At 38.4% G+C, this 19,597-nt stretch overlaps 1 protein-coding gene across 1 annotated transcript in view; it reads left to right on the top strand.

Annotated features, from left to right (window-relative positions):
* iars2 (isoleucyl-tRNA synthetase 2, mitochondrial) overlaps nt 1-18,225 on the top strand; it is a 75,183-nt gene extending 56,958 nt beyond the window's left edge. Inside the window, exons 16-23 of the mRNA XM_080200553.1 lie at nt 4,630-4,732; nt 6,243-6,368; nt 9,540-9,671; nt 10,986-11,092; nt 12,111-12,256; nt 12,375-12,565; nt 15,311-15,455; nt 17,447-18,225. Of these exons, the coding sequence (XP_080056679.1) occupies nt 4,630-4,732; nt 6,243-6,368; nt 9,540-9,671; nt 10,986-11,092; nt 12,111-12,256; nt 12,375-12,565; nt 15,311-15,455; nt 17,447-17,598 (1,102 nt within the window). The 3' untranslated portion in view covers nt 17,599-18,225. The remainder of the gene's footprint in view (nt 1-4,629; nt 4,733-6,242; nt 6,369-9,539; nt 9,672-10,985; nt 11,093-12,110; nt 12,257-12,374; nt 12,566-15,310; nt 15,456-17,446) is intronic.
* The last annotated feature ends 1,372 nt before the right edge of the window (nt 18,226-19,597 follow it).

Raw genomic sequence — 19,597 nt, forward strand, 5'->3', positions numbered from 1 at the left:
TCTAAATTGGGGCAAGGCCAATTTTGATGGTATCAGGCAGGAACTTTCAAAAGTTAACTGGGCGAGTCTGTGGGAAAGAAAAAGGGATGTCTGGTAAGTGGCATGCTTTCAAAAGTGTGTTAGCCAGGGTTCAGGGTAAACACGTTCCTCTTAGAATGAAGGATAAGGCTGGCAGAAGTCAGGAACCCTGGATGACTCGGGATTTTGAGGCCCTGGTCAAGAAGAAAGCATAGGCAGCTGGGATCAAGTGAATCTCTTGAAGAGTATAGGGGTTGTAGGAGTAGAGTTAAGAGAGAAATCAGGAGAGCAAAAAGGGGACACAAAATTGTTTTGACAGATAAGGCAAAGGAAAATCCAAAGAGCTTGTACAAATACATAAAGCGCAAAAGAGTAGCAGGGGAGAGAGTAGGGCCTCTTAAGGATCAACAAGGTAATCTGTGTGCGATCCACAAGAGATGGGTGAGATCCTAAATGAATATTTCTCATTAGTATTTACTGTTGGGAAAACCATGGATGTTAGGGAACTTCAGGAAATAAATATTGATGTCTTGAGGAGTGTACATATTACGGAGAAGGTGGTGTTGGAAGTCTTAAAGCGCATCAAGGTAGATAAATCTGTGGGACCTATTGAGGTATATCCCAGGATGTTGTGGGAGGCTAGGGGGGAAATTGCAGGTCCCCTAATTGAGATATTTGAATCATTGATAGTCACGGGTGAGGTGCCTGAAGATTGGAGAGTGGCAAATGTGCCTTTGTTTAAAAATGGCTGCAAGGAAAAGCTTAGAAACCACAGGCCAGTGAGCCTCACATCTGTGGTGGGTAGATTGTTGGAAGGTATTTTTGAGAGACAGGATCGACAGGCATTTAGAGATGCAAGGACTGACTAGAGATGCTCAGCATGGCTTTGAGTGGAAAATCATGTTTCACAAATTTAATTGAGTTTTTTGAAGGGGTAACCAAGAAGGTAGATGAGGGCAGTGCAATTGATGTTGTCAAATGAACTTTAGCAAGGTTTTTGACAAGGTACTGCATAGTAGGTTGTTGCATAAAGTTAAATCTCATGGGATCCAGGGTGAGGTATCTAAATGGATACAAAATTGGCTAGAGGGTGGTTGTAGAGGTTGTTTTTCAAACTGGAGGCCTGTGACCAACAGTGTGCCTCAGGAATCAGTGCTGGGCCCACTGTTATTTGTCATTTACATTAATCATTTAGATGAGAATATAGGGGCCATGGTTAGTAAGTTTGCAGATGACACCAAGATTAGTGGCATGGTGGACAGTGGGGAAGGTTATCTCCAATTGCAACAGGGTCTTGATAATTGGGCCAGTAGGCTGCCGAATGGCAGATGGAGTTTAGACAAATGTGAGGTAATGCATCTTGGTAGATTGAACCAGAGCTGGACTTACTCAGTCAATGGTAGGGTGTTGGGGAGAGTTACAGAAAAAAGAGATCTAGGGGTACGTGTTCATAGCTCCTTGAAAGTGGAGTCACAAGTGAACGGAGTGGTGAAGAAGGCATTCAGCATGCGTGGTTTCATCAGTCAGAACATTGAATACAGGAGTTGGGACAGCTTGTTAAAGATATACAAGACATTGGTAAGGCCACACTTGGAATACAGTGTGCAATTCTGGTCACTCTATTATAAAAAGGATATTATTAAACTAGAAATAGTTCAGAAAATATTTACTAGAATGCTATCAGGACTTGATGGTTTGAGTTATAAGGAGAGGCTGAATAGACTGGCACTTGTTTCTCTGGAGTGTAGGAGGCTGAGGGATGACCTTATAGAGGTCTATAAAATAATGAGGGGCATAGACAAGATAGTCAGTATCTTTTCCCAAAGGTAGGGGAATCTAAAACTAGGGGGCATAGGTTTAAGGTGAGAGGGGAGAGATACAAAAGTATCCAGAGGGGCAATTTTTTCACACAGAGGGTGATGAGTGTCCGGAACAAGCTGCCATGGATAGTAGAAGAGGCAGATACAATTTTTTCTTTTAAAAAGCATTTAGATAGTTACATGGGTACAATGGGTATGGAGGGATATGGACTAAATGCGGGCAATTGGGATTAGTTTAGGGTTTTAAAAAAAAAAGAGTGGCATGGACAAGTTGGGCCCAAAGGACCTGTTTCCAATCTATAAACCTGTATAACTCTATGAATGGTGGAGCAGGTTTAATGAGCTGATTGACCTATCTCAACTCCTATCTTCCTATTATCCTGTCTTAATTTTTATGTGTTATGCTTGAATCCATCATCAAAGAAGAAATAGCGAGGCACCTAGAAAAGAATGGTTTGATCGCGCAGACGCAGCACGGATTCATTAAGGGGAAGTCATGTTTGATGAATTTATTGGATATCTATGAGGATGTGACTAGTGCGGTAGACAGAGGGGAACCGGTGGATGTGGTGTTTTTAGATTTTCAAAAGGTGTTTGATAAGGTGCCTCATAAAAGGTTGCGGCAGATGGTTAGAGTGCACGGAGTTGGGGGTAAGGTGTTAGCTTGGATAGAGGATTGGTTGTCTAATAGGAAGCAGAGATTTGGTATCAATGGGTGCTATTCTGATTGGTGGTTGGTGACTAGTGGAGTGCCACAGGGATCGGTGCTGAGGCCTCAGCTATTTACCATTTATATAGATGATCTGGAGGAGGGGGCTGAGTGTAGGGTGACGAAATTTGCTGATGACATGAAGATGAGTGGAAAAGCAAATTGCGTGGAGGGTGTGGAAAGTCTGCAGAGGGATCTGGATAGGCTGAGCGAGTGGGCGAGGACCTGGCAGATGGAGTACAGTGTTACAAGTGTGAGGTTATCCACTTTGGCAGAAATAATAGGAGGGATTACTATTTAAAGGGCGAAAAGCTGCAGCATGCTACAGTGCAGAGGGACCTGGGGGTCCTCGTGCATGAGTCGCAAAAACCCAGTCTGCAGGTGCAACAGGTGATCAAGAAGGCGAATGGAATGCTGGCCTTTATAGCGAGGGGGATAGAATATAACAGTAGGGAGGTCTTGCTGCAACTGTACAGGGTACTGGTGAGACTGCAGCTGGAGTACTGTGTGCAGTACTTGCGCAAGGATATATTGGCCTTGGAGGGAGTGCAGAGGAGGTTCACTAGGCTGATACCGGAGACGAGGGGGTTGAACTATGAAGAGAGACTGAATAGACTGGGTCTGTACTCATTGGAGTTTAGAAGGATGAGGAGGGATCTTATAGAGACGTATAAGATAATGAAGGGGATGGATAGGGTAGAGGTAGAGAGATTCTTCCCGCTTAGAAAGGATAGCAGGACAAGAGGGCACAGCCTCAAGATGGGGGGGGGGGGGGGGGGGGCAGTTTAGATCGGAGTTGAGGAGGAACTTCTTCACTCAAAGGGTGGTGAATCTCTGGAATTCTTTGCCCGTTGAAGTGGTGGAGGCTACCTCGCTAAATATATTTAAGTCACGGATAGATAGGTTTTTGATAGACAAGGGTTATGGAGAGAAAGCGGGAAAGTGGAACTGATCCACTTCAGATCAGCCATGATCTTATTGAATGGCGGGGCAGGCTCAAAGGGCTAGATGGCCTACTCCTGCTATTTCTTATGTTCTTATGTTTGTTTTTTCTTATCCGAACCTAAATTTTATAGTACAATGATCACTGTCCATTAAATACTGTTCCCCTACTGACACTTGATCTCCTTTGTTCCCCAGAACCAGATCCAGCAGTGCCCCCTTCTGCATGGACTGAAAACATATTGATCTCAAATTCCCCTGAATGCACTTCAGAAACCTTTCCCCTTCTCTGCCACTTACACTATTACTATTCCAATCTGTATTAGGATAAAGTCCACAATGTATCTTCTCTATATTTTGCATCCTCTGTAATTTCCTTGCAGATTTGTTCCTCCACATCCTTCCCACTAATTGGTGATCTTTAGCATACACCCTGTCGTGAATGTGAGAGTCCTTCTATTGTTCCTTAGCTCAAATAGTTTCTGTTCTTGACCTCGCTAGGACATCCTCTCTCTCCGGTACTAATATTCTCCTTGATCAAAGCTGCCACCTATTTTTTATTTCTGCCCCTTTCTTCCCTGAACACCAGTGTATTTGCTAACCAGTCCTGCCCTTTTTTTAAGCCAGGTCTCTGACATCATATTCTCACTTGGCTATCTGTGCCTGATGCTCACTAGCCTTATTTACCACACCATGTACATTAATTTCCATACACAAATTTAAATTAGATTATATTGCATTTCCTTTTACTCTTACTCTCGCCACTTTAATATTTTACTCTGGTGCTACCTGTGCTATCTGACCCTTCCCAAATCATTATGCGCCTTATTTTCCCTCTCTAATATTACCTTCTGGTTCCCCTCCCCCTGCCAAGTTAGTTTGAACCCTTCCCAACAGCACTAGCAAATCTTTGAGAAGTGAAATGAAAGTCATTATTTGTTTTAAGTGTATCTCTGAGAGTTTAAATGTCCATGTTTATAAATTTGCTACCTGAAAAACAATGTACTGTAAGTTTCTGGTTTTGGAACATGCGCATGGAAAAGCCTGCCTTCACAGTTTATAAAACTGTATATTACTAAAACACTTCTATTGGTGGAGGACATAATTTGCTTTAGTAACCTTTGAATATTTTATTGCCAGAAAATTAGTAGTTCATGGGTTTACTCTCAATGAAGCTGGTGAGAAAATGTCCAAATCTGTGGGAAATGTGGTGGATCCAGACGTTATTATTAATGGAGGGCAGGTAAGTCATTATTGAGCTTCTCCTCTCCCTCCCCTAAAGAGAACTCCTTTTATGGTTGCTTTCATACCTTAAAGGTGGAAATAATGACAGCGTCTAAATGTATAAAAATAGCCCATTATAATATGCATCATAGAAACAGAAATGGGTCATTTAGCCCCTTAAGCCTGCTCTGCCTTTCAATTAAGTCATTATTGAACTGAGACCTAACTCCAAATATACCCCACATATGTTCCCCTTTAATCTCTAATATCTTTGGTTAACAAAACCTGTTAATCTCAAAACTAACAATTAACCTAGCATCAATTGTTGTTTGTGGAAAAGAGTTGCAGGCATCTACCATCTTTTGCCTGTAGATTTATTTTCGAATTTCACTCCTGGAAGGTCTGCCTCTAATTTTTAGACATTGCTCCCTGCTCCTGGACTCCCTAACCGGTTTAAAAAAAAAGTTACTCTCTATCTACCCTATATGAATTCTTTAATATCTTGAAAAATTGATCACATCATCCATTAACCTTTTAAACTTTAGGCAAGCAACCCTTGTTTTTGTAATGTTGTTTTGTAATTTAACAAATTAAATTTGAAGTCTAGTTATCAATCTCGTAAATCTACTGCCTCCAAAACCTACTATGTCGTTACTCTGACATGAGGTGCGAAAGACTGCTCATAGAATTCCAGGTATGATCCAACCAGGTATTTGAGTAGCTGTAGCACAATTTCTGCTTCCCCGTATTTGAAATCCTCTAAATGTAAAAACCAATTCGATTTACCCTTTTATTTTCTGTATTGCCTCGTGATTAATGTACAAGGGCCCCCAAATCTCCTTGGACCTTCACTATTTCTAGCTTTTAACCGTCTCTACATTATGCTGTTCTAACCTTTTTAGACCTAAGGGAATGGCCTTACATTTGTCTACATTGAAATCCATTTACCACTATTTTGTTCATTCTGATAATTTAATATCCCTTTGTAATTCTACACTGCATGATGTACCACCTATCCTTTGTCACTGGCAAACTTGGGGATGCAACTTTCTGCCACGTTATCTGAATTGTTAATCAGCTAGGTGAATAGTTTAGACCCCGACACACATCGTTGCAGGGCATCGCAATCACGTCCTACCAATTAGAGCACTTACCCATTATCCCTAGAGGTTATCCCCTGCCACTCAATGAATTTCCTAACCAGGCCAATTATTTGTCTTCTATAAGTCTCTATGAGGGACTTTATCAAATGCCCCTGGAAGTCCATATAAATAATATCTGTAGACATTCCTCGGTGCAATACTATAATCAGTTCTTTAAAAAATTCAATCAGATTTGTAAGGATTTGTTTGTTCTGAAGAAAGTTATGTTGTTATTTGCGTGGTCAAGAAATTTCTTTGCATCCAGCAATAATTCATGCAAATTGTGTATTGAATATATATAAAGATAATCACATAATTTATAAATTACGTAGGTCCTTTATTTACATAATATCAACTGTATTTAGCAGAATTGCATTTGTTATATAGGATCCAAACCAAAATCCAGCCTATGGAGCAGATGTTCTTCGCTGGTGGGCAGCAGAGTCCAATGTTTTCACAGAAGTTTTGATTGGACAAAATGTACTGCATGCAGCCAGAGATGATGTTTTTAAGGTGAGAGATGCAGTAAAATTAATTCTGAAGCTTGCTCACTAAGAAGTACATAATATGTTTTGACCACAACGTGTTTCATTATTAATTTTATTACTTGAATTTATAAAGAACACTTTTTATTCAGTTCAATTATGACAGTCTGAACTTGGACTGAGTGATGGAGCATATTGACCAAAGCAATGCACTGCATATTGGTATTGCACATTTGAGCACTTTTGGCAATGCCATGGAACATTAGATGAAGTTTTGTTTATTGGGCTTGGTAATCAATCTGGGTTGCATTGTGTGGGTCGATCATAGACAGACATCCACTATACAACCTGCCGCTGGCAACAAAAATTGGATTGATCCACTGTCACCAAGTTACTATTGTGCATTTCCTGGCTTGGCAGCCAGTTAATTTGAAGATTAACCAATGTCTGAAAGCTGCCTGCAGGGAAAACATCCTCCTCGAAGAACACCACTAGCTGACATTCTGCAAAGCATTCCTATTGACACAAGGCCTCAAAAACAGTGGAGGCTCTCATCTGAAATACTGTGATCCCTGCTGAAGCACCCTCCGCCCCCTCCAAACTGTCAACAGCGCCACCTCTTGACGGCAGACCTGGTTGACTGCAAACATCACCAACCATAAACCGGCAACTGAGCTGAGTGATCAAGTCCCAGGTTTCAACTTTCCACTGAAAACCTGGACAATCTTCAACTGCTTGACGGCTGGCCAGGGAAGATGTGGCCACTTGCTGCACTGGTGGAACATGAAGAATAGCTGAAATTGTGACTGGCCATTTGACTTGGGCCATTGTCCACATGCTGCACTCCTGCCCTGAGAGATCCATTCCTGTTGACAGCACAACCAACACACTGTGTTAGCTGAAGCTGCTGAATGGATTGTGAACCTCAACATCAAACTACAACTGCTTCCCCAGCCATATGAACTTTAGAAGTCTATATAATTGGCAGCAGAGGAACTGAAAACACCAGAGAGAAATTTGAGAATGCCATACCTTTCCGCGGAGGAGAAATACTCAAAAAAAAATCAAAACAGTTTGTAAACAAGATAATACTTAGCCAGCCTTTGTACACCAAGGAAAAGCTGATTTGTTAAACTAACAAGAAAATGGCATTTGTTACAAAGAACAACAAAACAAAGAACAACACAGCACGGGAAACAGGCCCTTTGGCCCAACGAGCCCGCGCCGCCGTCCTACTATCTCAGTGACCTATTCATGATTTTAGTCTACGCCTAACGTGCGAGGATCAGGGAGGTCCAATTTAGGGACAATTTTAGTACCCAATCAATCAGCCTAAAAGCACATCTTTGGGGGATGTGGGAGGAAACCGGAGCACCCGGAGGAAACCCACGCAACCACGGGGAGAACGTGCAAACTCCCACAGACACAGGCCCAAATCCATGTGTCCGCACAGCAACAGAGATAGTCTCTGAGCTGTCATGTTGCCCTCGAGATGGTCCTCCCTGGGGGAGGACATTTTCAAAGGACTAGTAAAAATAAGCTAATTTAGATTTAGAAGTAAATTTTCATTTCCATTACTAAATGAATTAGAAGCAAAAGGGAATAAGTGCAGGATTTGGATGAAAAGCCATCAGCAAGAGTGTGAAATAAAAGAAAAATCACATAGGATTATTCAAATACGGAATGCTTCACACAAATGTCCAATAAAACTGTGCCAATCACGGCAACAATTAATGGAAAATTTAAAAGGGTACAGACAAGCGAAAGAATAGGGATTAGATACCTCTGGGGAGCTGTCAGTTGGCACACACGGTGACTCGAATGACAGCGATTATATAATTTATTATGAATCCTTAAACCTACCTGACATTTAAATGGCAAGAGAAGAGAGAGTTTTTTAATGAATTTAAAAAAATCCACCTTTTTCAAGTTGAGCTTTATTCCAAAGAAGGATCAAATTCACATGTTTCTGTTAAATTCAAACAGATTATTTCTAAATTTTGGTTTGTGATTGAGATTAAAAGTATTGGTTCAGAATTTAATTTTTTTTTTAAATGTCAGGTATTGAATCTGAAATAAAACAACATTTTGGGAGATGCCTAGGCGCAATGCAAGATTTGAAGAATGATCAGGAATCGAAACATTGACTTGTCTGTTACTTAAACATATGTAAACCATACGCTGCATGGGTTCTGTTGTAGTGCCAAAGAGAGGCACTTTTTTGCTCTTCCAGTGTAACCCAGTGAGATTATTGAACTTGCTCATTAAAGAAGTTTTTGAACAGTGCAACTGTTCACCTATTAGGAAAAGATGTTGTAAAAGTACACTATTCTAACTCACTGTGTCAACTGGTTCCTACATTTATATATCCCATCTTTAGGACATCTCAAAGTATTTCATTGCCAATGACAGGGTGTACTTACTGTTATGTTACACACTGATTTTGAAAATATTGTTTTAGTCTGAATGCAAATGTTTTGTTAGTAAAGGAGCACAAAATTGGCTTGATTTTAAACATTTGAAAAGGAAAGTATCTGAGAATTAGATAAATCAAATCTGAGATGAACTATTTGACTTTATAACATAGTACATTATGCAGAAATTGTTTGAACATTGCACCAGTAAAGTGTTTCGTTTATAACATGAACCAGGAAAATGTTATTACTAATCATTATATCAAAGTTTGCGGTGACTTTTTCAGAAATGCCTAACACATTTTCATTAAAAATTGCCACTAACCTGTGATTCTTGAATTACACTGACAAGTCATTATCATCATATCATACCTACAGTGCAAAAGGAGGCCATTCAGCACATCAAGCCTGCAACAACAACAATCCCATTCAGATCCTATCTCCATAACTGCACGTATTTACTCTGCTAGTCCACCTGATACTAAGGGGTAATTTAGCATGGCCAATCAACCTAACCTGCAAATCTTTGGAGTGTGGGAGGAAACCAGAGCACCTGGGGGAAACCCACGCAGATGCAAGAGAACATGCAAACTCTACACAGTCACCTGAGGCTGGAATTGAACCCAGATTCTTGGCACTGTGAGACAGCAGTACTAACTACTGTGCCACCGTGCTGCCAGATGCTCCTTAGATTTATGGTAAAGACAATCTACCATGTTGCCTGATGTAGAAAAACTTGAAGGCTTGCAGATTTTGATAATTGCTTTATCTTCTGTTTTTTTCAGTTACGGAATACGTTACGCTTTATGTTGGGGAACCTTTATGATTTTGACCCTGAAACTGATGCAATTCCAAGTGAACAAATGCTAATAGTGGATCAGTATATGCTTCACCTCCTTCAAGATTACAGTACCAAGGTAATGTCACCAAAATATCCATCATCATTCTTTAAATCACTGGGCACAAAAGTTATAAATTCCCAAGGCACAACAATACCTATTGTAGAATGTTTGGAATAATTAACTTCTCCACTGATGTTAGAAAAAAATGCATTGAACGATTGAGACTAATAAGTGAATTTATTAATCAAACAGTTATCATACTGAATTGTAATTTCCTGGTATTATCACCTGAATGAATCCAGGCTAGTGGAACATCATATGCATGTGTGAAGGGGTTTAAGCTATTGCTGACTGTGCTTTTTATTAATTTGTGTGGTGTGGGAATCTCTGGCAAAACCCACATTTATTGCGCAATCTTAATTGAGAAGTTGGTAGTGGACTGCTGCAGTGTAGGTGGTGAAGAAGTCCTGCAGTGCTATTAAGGAGGAAATTCCAGGATTTTGACCCAACAATGAAGAAGAAACTGCATTATATTTCCAAGTCACAGTGTGAAGGGAGTGATGTTCCCAAATGTCTGCTGCCTTTACCCTTCAAGGTTGTTGAGATTGCACATTTGGTAGGTGTTGTTGAAGAAGCCATGATGAAGTTGCACTGCGTTTTGTATGTAATACACTCTGCAGTCACAGTGTATGGTGGAAGGAATTAATATCTAAGGTGGCGGTGAATGGGGTGCCAATTAAGCAGGCTGCTTTGTCCATGGATGATGATAAACTTCTTGAAGTGTTGTTGGAGCTGCACTCCACCAGGCAAAGGTAGAATATTCCATCACAATTGACTCGTGCCATGCTAAAGGTGTAAAAGATTTTGGGGTGTCAGGTGATGAATTAGCCATTGCAAAATATCCATCCTCTGACCTGCTCCTGGAACCACAGTACTTGTATGGCTGGTTCCATTTAAATTTCTGGTTGGCGGTAACCTTTTGGAAGTTGATGGTGAGGAAAATCAACAACCAAATGCTGTTGAATATCATGGGGAGCTGATTAGATTCACCCCTTGGAGATAGTCATTGTCTGGCACTTGTGTGGCATGAATATAACTTTCCGCTGATCAGCCCAAGTCTGAATGTTGTCTAGGTCTTGCTATATATGCACATGGGCTACTCCAGAATCTGAGGAATAGCAAATGGTACTGAACACTATGCTATAATCAGCAGTATTAATTTAACAAATGGCCTGAACAAAAAAGAACTCACAGGTCAAGAATGTCCATCAGTGGCAGAATTTAATTTCAGTTATACTCAGCTTTGTGTTTTTAATATTTTTAAGCTGCTGAAATATATGCATTTTGCCATAATCATTCACCAGAGGATCTGTTTTTAATTTTGTTCAGGTTACAGAGGCTTATAAAGAGTATGATTTTGGAAAAGTTATTCGCCTCTTGATGGCATTTATTAACAGAGAACTCTCTAACTTTTACTTCAGCATCATCAAAGATCGGTTAGTATAATATTTAAAACTACTATGTTTAGGCTTGATTTGCAAACAAAAAAGCTTTTGCTTAGTAAGTACTTTAAATGGACTGCCAAACCAGACCAAACAATTAAAACAAATGGCTTAATGGTATTATTTTACAACCAGAACTGTAATGAATAGTTTACATTTAAAAATAAATAGTGGGCAAAGCTACACAATCCATATTTACTGAATACCACAATCAGTTGCTCTAAGAAGGCAGTGAAAGGCTGCCTTCATGAACTGCTGCAGTCCTTGTACGATGGTGCTCCCACATTGATATTAACTATGGAATTCTACGATATAAATAAATATACAAGTGAGAGGTGATGCATTCCATGTTCAGACTATGTTACTCCAAGGTGACAGTATTCCCACAATATTTTCTCTCGTGCTTTTTGGTGATATCAGTTATAGGTGAGAGCTGTGCTGTTAAATTGCTGCAGTACAACTTATAGATCAGACATACTGCAACCACAGTGCACCAGTGGTGGAGCCAGTGCATATTCAGTCCAATGTCACAGGCACCAATCAAGAAACCTACTCTCTCCTGGATGATGTTGAGTTTCTTAATGCTGAATATTTCATTACTCCTGACTTGAACCTTGTAAATGGTGGTGAGCCTTTAAGAGAACAGGAAATGAGCCCCTCGTTGCAGAATATGAACCTCTATCCTGTTCTTGTAGCTACGGTAATAATCTGACTGGTCTGTTTAGTTTCTAGTCAGCACTGACCTCCAAGATAATAGGGCAACTCTATAATAGCGGTCCAGCTAAAGGACAGAGAAAATAATTGGCCTTTCCCTTGTTCATTACTTGGTATTTAAGTGGCACAATTGTTACCTATCATTTTTCAGGCCAAGCTCGTCTGGTATCTAAGTCTTGTTGGTTAGCATGAACTGCTTTGTTAATAAGAGCTAGCAATGGAACTGATGTGGGTTTGTTATTGTCTGCTGGAGATATTAGAGATTGCCTGTCTAAACAGTGTTGTATTAAAATTACAGATTATATTGTGAAGATGAGAAAAACCCCAAGCGTCGATCATGTCAGACAGTTTTAGATGAAGCATTAGATGTAATCTCTCGTTCTATGGCCCCAATTCTGCCTCACCTTGCAGAGGAAGTATTCCAGCACCTACCAAACATTAAAGGTAGCATTTCTTCAATGCTATTATTTGCTTTTAGTAATATAAAAGTTATAACTCAAAATACATTGAATGCATATTTAAATCAAGAATAAACCTCTTATGTTTCTTGGTTATCTTTCAGAGCCTATGAGTGTGTTTCGTACAGGCTGGATAAAAGCCAGTTCTGTTTGGAAGAAGCCTGGCATTGTGGAGGCTATTGAGGGTGCTTCTGCAATAAGAGACAGTTTCTTGAGCTCCATACCTGGAAAAAACTCAACTGAGTATGATGTAACCATTATCATTGAGCCTAGCTTGTTGCTCGAGTTGATGGAGGTAATTCTAGCCAACTTTGGCAGAAATCTTGACATAAAGAAAACTACATTTACTTAAATTAACTTATTATAAGAAAAATTGGACATTATTGGATCCAGGATTTGGGTGAAAAAATAAATGTTCGCAGGTCAAACTTCAGGTCAGGATTTACCATGCCTGATTACTTGCAAACATTTGGCATGGCTGACCTTTAGCCCACCTGGCACAGCACACATGAATACAGGTATGGTGATGGACCTAATCTGAAACCATGCAAAGAAATGCTAATTTTATCAAATGTTCAAATTGGTGTGCTGCCCTTGAATAGTAGGGTTGTCAGAAGTAGAGCAAGGAAAATAGCAAAGGAAAGCAATAGAGACCTGTAACCACTGGAATGTGTGCAAATGACGAGGTGGGTCAGAAGCCCTTGAATTACAAAGGTCTTTTACTTCAGAATGAACAGTGAAGAGGAGTTTAATTGGTGGCTGCAGGCCAATGTCAGGGCATGCTTGTTTTAATTACTGGCTGTAAAGATCACTGTGGCCTGAAATTTCTACATCTCCGGGTTCTTCTAGCCTTCTACAGGTGTCATTGAACAAAGAGAATTACAGCATGGGAACAGGCCTTTCGGCCCTCATCCTGCATTGACCATGTTGCCTGACTTAACTAAAAACCCCATAGGCAGCATATGTCAATTTGCTGCCCGCATCAACAAATTAAACCATTTTATCATCCCTCCTATGAAGATAGTGCTTTATTTTCTGGCTATGTGGTCAGTATTGCTGGTTTCCCACAGGCCCGGGGAATTATTAATTGTGAACACATTATTCTAAGATTCTGTGAAAACAATGCATGAAGACCATGCATTTTTGTTAATAGGATAAATAGCTGAGATGTAGTCATCTTTACAAAACATGGTTACAAGGTGATCAGGTTTGGTAAATAAGAATTCCAGGATACACAACATTTCTAAAAGACAGGCAGAATAGAAAAGGAGAAGTAGCACTGATCATAAAGGATGACATGATGGCATCAGTGAAAAATAATCTTGGCTCAGAAAATTAGGAAATAGAACCAGTATGGGTGGAGGTTCAGAGAATGCTAGTAGGTGGTGTTAATAGGCACTCTAACAGTAGTTATACCATTGAGCAGAGCATTAAATAAGAAATTATTGGAGCTTGTAATAAAGGCACTGTATAATAGTTGTGGGGGATAACCCTTCATATCAATCACATTAATCTTCACGTTGACTGGATCATTCAAATTGTCAAAAGTTTGAGTTTGTAGAATGTATCTGTGACAGTTTCCTGAAGCAATATGTTGTGAAAGCAACTAGGGATAAAACTATATCTAAATATTATGTACTGAAGCAGGGTTAATTAGTAATGTCATTGTAAAAGATCTACTACCAAATAGTGATCGGAATGCAACTGAAGTCCACATTTAAACTTGAAAATTCCTTATTCCAATCACAAGGAAGAATATTAAAATTAAACAAAGGCAGGTGTGAGGGGAGAACTGCCTAAGGTTTATTAGATAAATTGACTAAAGGGTATGTCAGTAAATAAGTGGAAAACATGTAAAGGAACAACTTAAAATGTTCAACAAAATTAAATTTTCCATTGAAAAATTTTAATAAAAATGATCTATAGTTGACTAAAGAAGTTGAGAATTGTAAAAGGCTTAAAATTCTTCAGATAACTGTAGTAAGTCTAAGGAGTTGGAGTGTTTTAGAAATCAACAAAGGACCAACAAAAGGTTAATTAAAAAGAGGAAAAATAGAACATGAGAGTAAACTAACCAGTAATAGAAAAAACAGATTGTAAGTGCTTCTGCATGTGTATAAAAAGGAAGAGTAGCAAAAGTAAATGTTAGGCCTTTAGAAGCAGAGACATTGAACAAATATTGCATTCCTCCTCACAAGAGGACAAGTTACATAGAAGAGTGAGGTAATTAATATCACCAGAGAACTAGTACTTTTCAAACTCAAGAGACTAAATTCCAACAAATACCCAGGACCTATGGCCTACATTTTATGGTTCTAAAAGATGTAGCTGCAGAGATGGTGAATGCACAGGCTATTCTGTCACAGTCCCAGCAGATTAGTCGTCAACAAATATAACACCACTATTCAAGAAAGATGTTGGAGAGAAAACAGAAAATTACGCACCACTTAACCTGATGTCAGCATCATAATAGTGCTAGAATCTATTATTAAAGAAGTCTGAACAATGTTTTTAAAAACATAATTGTAATTGTTGGTGTTTAAAGAAACTTGTGTGTACTTGTACAAGGAACACAAAATTAACACATAGCAAGTAATTAGAAAAGTAAAGAACGTGTTGACCTTTATTGCAGAGAGATTGGAATACAAAGGCAAGTCTTCCTACAATTATACTGGGTTTTGACAAGATCACACCTGGAATACTGTACAATTTTGTCTCCACATTTAAGAACATGAAGCTAACTATCTCAGACAATGCAACAATAGCCACCATCCTGCAGTTTAGAAGCCCAGAACAATATCCATTTTAATCCTGTTATAAATGCACACAGGCATAGTAAGACCAAATTGTGGCAGGTGTGATTTCTGTACATTTCATCAACTAGCATGCACAGTTTTTGGTAGAATGTTTTAAGTGAGCCACATGGCTGTTTGCTGTACACAAAGGCCAAGGTTTTGAATCAAATTTAACGTAGGAAGACTTGTTCTCCTGTTTAAAAATATGGCACTCTATATTCTAAGTTTACCTCTTTTGTCTCAAGCAACTGCAGGGGGAGCAAATATCCAGTTCTTCACAATTGAACGAGTTAATGATGGCATCACATACGACATTACTTACTAGTGTTCCTCGTGATCTGCCTATAGATACAAATTTTATTGAAGGAAAATTTGTAATCAATTTAGAAGGTAAACTAGTTTTATAGTCACTTTCCTGTTATGGATTAGGATTTTTGAGCCTTAAATTTCTCTTCAATTGTGTATACATGAAGAAACTTTATAAGTAAGTTCAAAAAAGAATTGAAACTGCTGTTCACAGTAGAATAAATGTTTTTCAGTGGACAGGCTGATACTTGGTTTGGTTTTGAAATTGTTTATTCTGAAAATGTTGGCATGGAGTTGGTTCTGCAGAGGTTCATATTTCATAATTTGGTTTTAAATTTCATTGATTACCAGAAAATTGGTATGATTGTAGTTGCAACACTAACACACCAAGACTATAGATAATACTCTAACACTGAAGTTTGATTTAGTGGCTACCTGTTATCTTGAATATTTAATAGATGCAACTTTATATTTTTATGTTTCATTTATTGTAATAGGAATTGTAAATTCTTTTAAACAAGTACACTGCCATTTTTTTGCTTTATGAATGAATTGTGCAAATCAATTAAGTGAACAATAAGAGTTTGGAGTTGAAATAAGAAAATTAGATAGCAGATTATTTAAAATTAAAACTAATTTGGTGACAAAGTAAACTAACATCACTGGAGACTTCAGCTAAAAGAGTTATTCTTTCTGTTTGAATCACGAGTCTGGATAAACAATTGATGTTGAAACAATTCTAATGATACTGATCATTATGGTTAGGGTTATGATCTCAAAGTAAATTGCTTTGCAGATGAATGAGCGTTCGTTATGTTAAAAAAAGTAAAAGGGAGGAAAAAAACTACTGAACAAAACCATTTTAAAAAAATTTCACTTCTTCTGTATAACTTGAAAATTGGTCAAAATTTGTATTAATCACAAAGTAATTTGATTATACTTCCCCACTGCCTAAAGCAACAGTGAGGGAACATAAAATTGCTGTAATGATGAAGAAATTATAAATGACAATAGCAGAAACAGAACTGCAGGTAGAGAGCTGGAAGATCAAATCTTGTGTTACAATTCGGGTCAGAAATTCTCAAGTGTTTCATGAAGCCCTCTGGCTAATATGTTTCACCTTCGGTATGATACCACTAGGGAGCTTTTATCAAACAAAGTTTGTTTAAGAATATAGTTAACATGTATGAAAAGAAAATTATCATGGTTTTGTTTTTGTTTGTAATTGATAAGTTATTACTAATGTATAACCCTTAACAAAGCTATCTAAAATGTTGCAATCAAACAAAAGTTCCCACAGACAAAAAACCCTTTCCACAGGTTTAGCCCAGCAAAGACTAATGCTCATATGATACTGGAACGGAGTCCTTTTGATTGGAGAATTGAAACCCCCTCATCTTAGCTTGTAACTTCTGGTAGCCCTCTCTAGATACACACAGAACAGTCTGAAGTCAGAACAACTTCCCAGAACACCAAGGAGTGTGTCTGGTCAAGCCACCAATGTGGGTATGCTGGCGTTGGACTGGCGTAAACACAGTAAAAAGTCTGACAACACCAGGTTTTAGTCCAGCCTATTTATTTGATAGTAAACGCACAAGCTTTCGGGGTTAGTCCCTTCTACTCCAGGAAGGAAAGAAGCCTTATTTTCAGCTAACCAGCAGAATTTCCATTTTAAAAAAAAAGGAGAGAAAAATGCTTCTTTTCAGCTTGATGTCTCTTCTAAACTCAAACTACTGCCAACCAAAACAGAAAACGAAACCTTAAATTCACTAGAAAAAGACTGTCCGAAACACATGACCTTTCTCCTAACAATGCAAGATCATAAAACATCCCAGAGTATAAACAAACTCCATTTAATCCACTGAAGGAGCAATAATAGGATTTATACAGCAGGCCAGCAACAATGAGAGCTGCAGAGCATATGATTTTTTTAAATCTCAAAGGTATATTAACATCACGTTTCAATAATACAAAAATGCTTTGTCAGCTATAGGAAAAACAGTTTGAGATAAAAGAATTAACACTTATATGCAAGAATGTTCTTATATTTACAATTATTCCTAATTGCTTGACAGGTGGTGATATTATTGAGGAATCATCGTACAAAATAATTGTTCAATCCGCTACCAAAGAAAAATGTCCTCGATGCAAGAAATACACATCATCCTCAGCATTAACACCCTGCCCTCGTTGCTTGGAAGCCATTGCTGGAAAGTGGAGCACTTAAGAAAACAGGAGCACAAATAGGGACAGACAAATATGCAATGTAAAACTAGCTTTCACCACAAACAGCTAGTGCTATGTATTTCATCTCCACATTCCCACCTCAGAAGTCTTCTGCTCTCGTTGAATAGTTCAGATTTTGTCAAAACTACTATTTCCAGTTTGAGGTGGGGTATGGTAATTCTGCATGTATCGTATGAAATGTCTTGTGTTTTTGTAATATCTGCCTTAAAATCGGGAATTAAATTTGGATTATATTTTTATGGCTGCTATTGTACAGACAGAAGAATAATTGTTCGCCCAACCATAAGTTAATTTAAGTTAATTTCCAGTTTTCCCTGACAGAGGAACTGAATGTTTCTACATTTCCTTTTTTGAATAGCAAATATTTCCAAGTTATATGTACTTATTATATAATCATGGCGGAAGTCAACATTGATTAGGAAACAATGGGGTAACCAGTTAATGAAACTTAATGGGGGCTCCAAAAAATGGTTCTGTTGCTTGTTATATAATAAGTTAGTAAGGAATTGTGGGATTTATGTGTAATAAACATTTGTATACACAAAGGTTTTCTGGATTTAAGAAATATTTTTGTCCTTCACATAGAAATAAAAGCAATAGCATGCTTGGAAATTACATTTAGTGCACAATTATGTTAAATTTGTTATCAGGATCAGAGTCTGACCACCTATGGATTGGACATACCCCAGCTTTAGATAACTGTGGGTTCTATATTCGAGCAACTATGGTTCTTGTATCCATTGTGTGTAAGTGGTAGGATTGCATTCCAAGAATGTCTGTTAAATAAGTTGTACAAGTAGTTAGTGTGGTTTCCAAAGAGATTATTGTACATAGTTAAGTTAGACAACAACAAAAAAAATCCATTTAGTTTGCCTTCTACCATCCTGGTAGGTACATGCTAGAACAATAATGAAATTGTTGGCTAATCTTGACAATTGATGTTAACAATTATTCCATAGTAGATTTGGGCACAAGAGGTGAGAAAACCTCGTGGTGCTGGAAAGTTTTGGGATCATTCTACTGTGTTGCAAAACATTCTGTAAGAAATCCAACATTCATTTTAACTAATGAACATCATCTGCACCCACTGTCTCCAACAGCAATAGTTCCAAAAATCTGGCAGTCACAAATTATCTTTCTATTGATCAACTCATAGCTGTTTGGTTCCAGTTCCTGAACACAGCAATGATACCGTTCAACCTTCTTTTCCAGAGGGAACCTACCCAATATAAGATGGTCATAATGCAATCCTTCCATCCCATCAAACTTAAACTTTTGACATTCTCTCTCACCATCATGAAATTGATTAATTTAGTGAAAAATAATGGCCAGAATTTTATCTTCCTCCCTGCCATGGGAATTGGAGCAGGTGAGGGGCAGACCATGGAAAGGTCCATTGACCTCAGGCAGGATTTTACAGTTCTGGGAACTGTGAGGCTGTAAAATCCCACCCAGTAACTGGGATTTCAGACACCAGATTTCAATTTAGCCAGAAATGTTCACTCTGCTCTCCAGTTGTGAATTTCCACCTATTAAAATAAATTGGAAAGAGTGGACTTGTGTGAACAACTCTAGCTTAATTTTCAGGAAATTAACAAATGCATCTGTCAAACCATCAAATAGTTTAGATAGCCTGTTGTCACCAAATATCAATGCTTAATATAATAATGAATTATTTTAAAAAGTCACTAATCTGCTGGAAACTGATATGAAGAAGGGTGTACCCTTCTGTTAAGATTTGGTTGACAACTACGCTAAAGCATCTAGTAAATGGTATTCAGTATGTTCTGTTTAATATGCAGTGTTAAATTAGAAATGTGTACTTCCTGAAAGTGATCCTATCTTGAGACAGGAATTATTTCTAACCACTGCTAGAAATTAATTAAAAAAAAATGTTCACAGCATCCTGTCAAAAAAAACTTTTTAACTCCATGAGCTACTACTGAAAATCTTTGTGAGCAGGTCAGTAATCCTGAGAC

This window comes from Carcharhinus amblyrhynchos, chromosome 12 (assembly GCF_965287045.1).
Source record: "Carcharhinus amblyrhynchos chromosome 12, sCarAmb.v2.hapA, whole genome shotgun sequence".
NCBI lineage: Eukaryota > Metazoa > Chordata > Chondrichthyes > Carcharhiniformes > Carcharhinidae > Carcharhinus > Carcharhinus amblyrhynchos.